General features: G+C 46.2%; 1 protein-coding gene across 1 annotated transcript; it reads left to right on the top strand.

The window, feature by feature from the left end:
- The first annotated feature begins 1,572 nt into the window (after positions 1 to 1,572).
- On the top strand, positions 1,573 to 2,191 carry LOC112134974 (large ribosomal subunit protein eL33-like). The gene has a single exon (XM_054519949.2). It carries the CDS (start codon positions 1,881 to 1,883, stop codon positions 2,145 to 2,147), a length of 267 nt encoding a protein of 88 aa, XP_054375924.1. The 5' UTR covers positions 1,573 to 1,880; the 3' UTR covers positions 2,148 to 2,191.
- Positions 2,192 to 3,399: the final 1,208 nt, after the last annotated feature.

Genomic DNA, 3,399 nt, shown 5'->3' with positions numbered 1-3,399 from the left:
AAGTTGTTAGAAGGATTAAATGTGATATGGGACAGCTTCCATGTGAAGAGTAAAGTGGACGGCATGGAGTGGGTGTTCAATAACTGACAGCTATTAACCAGGAAACATAGTTTTATCTACTTAGGGTAGAAGAGGCACTGTGGTTTGGCCTCAGAGGCTGAAACTAGATAGACCTCAATCCCAAAGCTCACAAAGGGGATGCAGGTGACAGTGGTGAGGGTCAGAACATGGGAAGCTAGGTCTCAGAAACCAGGGTGACCCATGAGGCCCATGAAGGGTGAGGGGACACAGGGGAGCACAGCCATGAGTTGAGTCCAAAAAGAAGGTCCTCAACGGAAACTTCTCTAATTCCTTTGATTCCCCCAAAAGGCCCCTAGACCTGTACAGCTTTTACTTAGCTCCTTTTGTAGGCATTTCCCTCTCTCCTCCAACTATGTTTGCCTAGGTTATGTTTCATGTTGTCCAAACTTTCAATGTTTACTTTCTGCTTCCTGAATAGTATAGTCTTATTCCAGAAAGAGAATATAAATCTTTTGTTTTCCTGGGAGGAGTGAGAGGAATCTAGATTCCTTCAGAAAAGTATGGCAGCTCTCTTGATCATCTCATCATATCAAATTTATCCTCACACTCCCAGGATCCTACCTTTTCATTTACTTTATTTTATTTTATTTTTAAGACGGAGTTTCGCTCTTGTCGCCTAGGCTGGAGTGCAATGGCACGATCTTGGCTCACTGCAAGCTCCGCCTTCCGGGTTCAAGTGATTCTCCTGCCTCAGCCTCCCAAGTAGCTGGGACTACAGGCATGCGCCACCATGCCCGGCTAATTTTTGTATTTTTAGTAGAGACGGGGTTTCACCATCTTGGCCAGGCTGGTCTTGAACTCCTGACCTCGTGATCCACCCGCCTCGTGATCCACCCGCCTAGGCCTCCCAAAGTGCTGGGATTACAGGGGTGAGCCACCACGCCTGGCCTACTTTATTTTATTTTGAAATAGTGTCTCCTTCCATCACCCAGGCTGGAGTGCAGTGGCACAATCATGGCTCACTGCAGCCTCAACCTCCCATGCTGAAGTGATCCTCCCACCTCAGCCTCCTGGGTAGCTGGGACTACAGGCACACACCACCACGCCTGACTAATATTTTTATTTTTTTTGTAGAGACAGGGTCTCCCTATGTTGCACAGCCTAGTCTCAAACTCATGGACTCAGGCAATCTTCCCACCTCAGCCTCCCCAAGTGTTAGGATTACAGCCATGAACCACTACACCCAGCCTGATGCTACCTTTTAAATGCTTTGTGAATCTATACACTTCTTTAGACTTCACTATCATCACTATTATTCAAAATGCCTTCATCTTTTGCTAGACTCTCTGTCATCTCACTGGAGTCTTCATTTCCACTTGTGCCCACGCCCATCCTCCATTTTCAGCTAAGTAATACTGCATTATAAAACCCAACATTTGGCCGAGCACAGTGGCTCACACCTGTAATCCCAGCACTTTGGGAGGCTGAGGCGGGTGGATCACTTGAGGTCAGGAGTTCGAGACCAGCCTGATCAACGTGGAGAAACCCCGCTTCTACTAAAAATACAAAATTAGCCTGGCATGGTGGTGCATGACTGTAATCCCAGCTACTTGGGAGGCTGAAGCAGGAGAATCGCTTGAACCCAGGAGGAGGAGGTTGCAGTGAGCAGAGACCGCACCATTGTACTCCAGTCTGGGCAACAAGAGCGAAACTCCATCTCAAACAAAACAAAACAAACAAAAAAACATTATTTGAGCACATCTTCCCCTGGCTTAAAAAATTTCTAATAATTCTGTTCCCACCATCTTGGTTCCTGTGGAGGCCTGCTGGGAACAGGAACAGGACTTCTAAAAGGAACTATGTCTGGAGAGCTGTGGTCCAAGGCCATTTTTGCCAGCTATAAGCAGGGTCTCTGGAACCAAAGGGAGCAGACCGCTCTTCTTAAAATTGAAGATGTTTATGCCCATGATGAAACAGAAGTCTATTTGGGCAAGAAATGCGCTTGTGTACACAAAGCAAAGAACAACACAGTGACTTCTGGCAGCAAACCAAACAAAACCAGAGTAATCTGGGTAAAGGTAACTTGGGCCCACGGAAACGGTGGCCTGATTCGTGGCAAATTCTGAAGCAATCTTCCTGCTAAGGCTATTGGACACAGAATCCGAGGATGCTGGACCCTTCAAGGATTTAAACTAATGAAAAGTCAATAAATAAACGTGGATTTGTGCTCTTGTTTTTTTTTTTTTTTTTTTTTTTTGAGATGGAGTCTCACTCTGTCACCCAGGCTGGAGTGCAGTGGTGTGATCTCAGCTCACTGCAACCTCTGCCTCCCGAGTTCAAGCAATTCTCCTGCCTCAACCTCCCGAGTAGCTGGAATTACAGGCACGCGCCACTATGCCTGGCTAATTTTTTTTGTATTTTTAGTAGAGACGTTGTTTCACCATGCTGGTCAGGCTGGTCTCGAACTCCTGACCGCGTGATCCACCTGCCTCAGCCTCACAAAGTGCTGGGATTATAGGCACGAGCTAACACACTTGGCCTGTGCTCTTGTATTTTTAAGTGGATTAAAAAACTTACTACCTTAAAACAATTTCTAATAATTCTATTATCAGGATGATGTCGCAATTCTTTTTCTTTCTCTTTTTCTTTTTTTTTTTTGACAGGGAGTCTCGCTCTGTCGCCCAGGCTGGAGTGCAGTGGTGTGATCTCAGCTCACTGCAACCTCTGCCTCCCAGGTTCAAGCAATTCTCCTGTCTCAGCCTCCTGAGTAGCTGGGACTACAGGCATGAGCCACCATGCCTGGCTAATTTTTTTTTATTTTTAGTAGAGACAGGGTTTCACCATATTGGTCGGGCTAATCTCGGACTCCTGACCTCAGGTGAACCGCCCACCTGGCCCTCCCAAAGTGCTGGGATTACAGGCATCAGCCACCGTGCCCAGCCAATGTCACAATTCTTTAACATTGCCCACAAAGTCCTATATGATGTGGCCAGACTCATCTTGGCAACTCTCCTCTTTGCTCAGAATGCTGCAACAACACTAACCTTTTTCCAATTCCTGTAAGTTTTCGAGCTCTGTTCAATCTCAGGACCTTTGCACATTACATTCCCTCTGCCCACAAGGCTCACTTCACAACTTTTCACCTAGCCAGTTCCTCCTTCAGTTCTCTCACTAATTTGTAACTTATTCATTGAAACCTACCCAAATCTTCCAAATTAGGTTATGTCTTTCTGTTTTATACTTTTATAACACCCTGTACTTTGTCACAGCTGCACTTGTGACAATTCTAATTAAATAACAGTTGCTTGGCCATGTGTGGTGGCTCATGCCTATCACTTTGGGAGGCCCAGGTGGGTCACTTGAGCCCAGGAGGTTGAG

The sequence above is a fragment of the Pongo abelii genome, chromosome 13, assembly GCF_028885655.2.
Source record: "Pongo abelii isolate AG06213 chromosome 13, NHGRI_mPonAbe1-v2.0_pri, whole genome shotgun sequence".
In the NCBI taxonomy this organism is placed as follows: domain Eukaryota; kingdom Metazoa; phylum Chordata; class Mammalia; order Primates; family Hominidae; genus Pongo; species Pongo abelii.
This window is presented reverse-complemented; position numbering and strand designations above follow the sequence as displayed.

Coding starts and splice junctions, on each gene's coding strand:
- LOC112134974 (XM_054519949.2), top strand. CDS start 1,881: ATGTCTGGAGAGCTGTGGTCCAAGGCCATTTTTGCCAGCTATAAGCAG.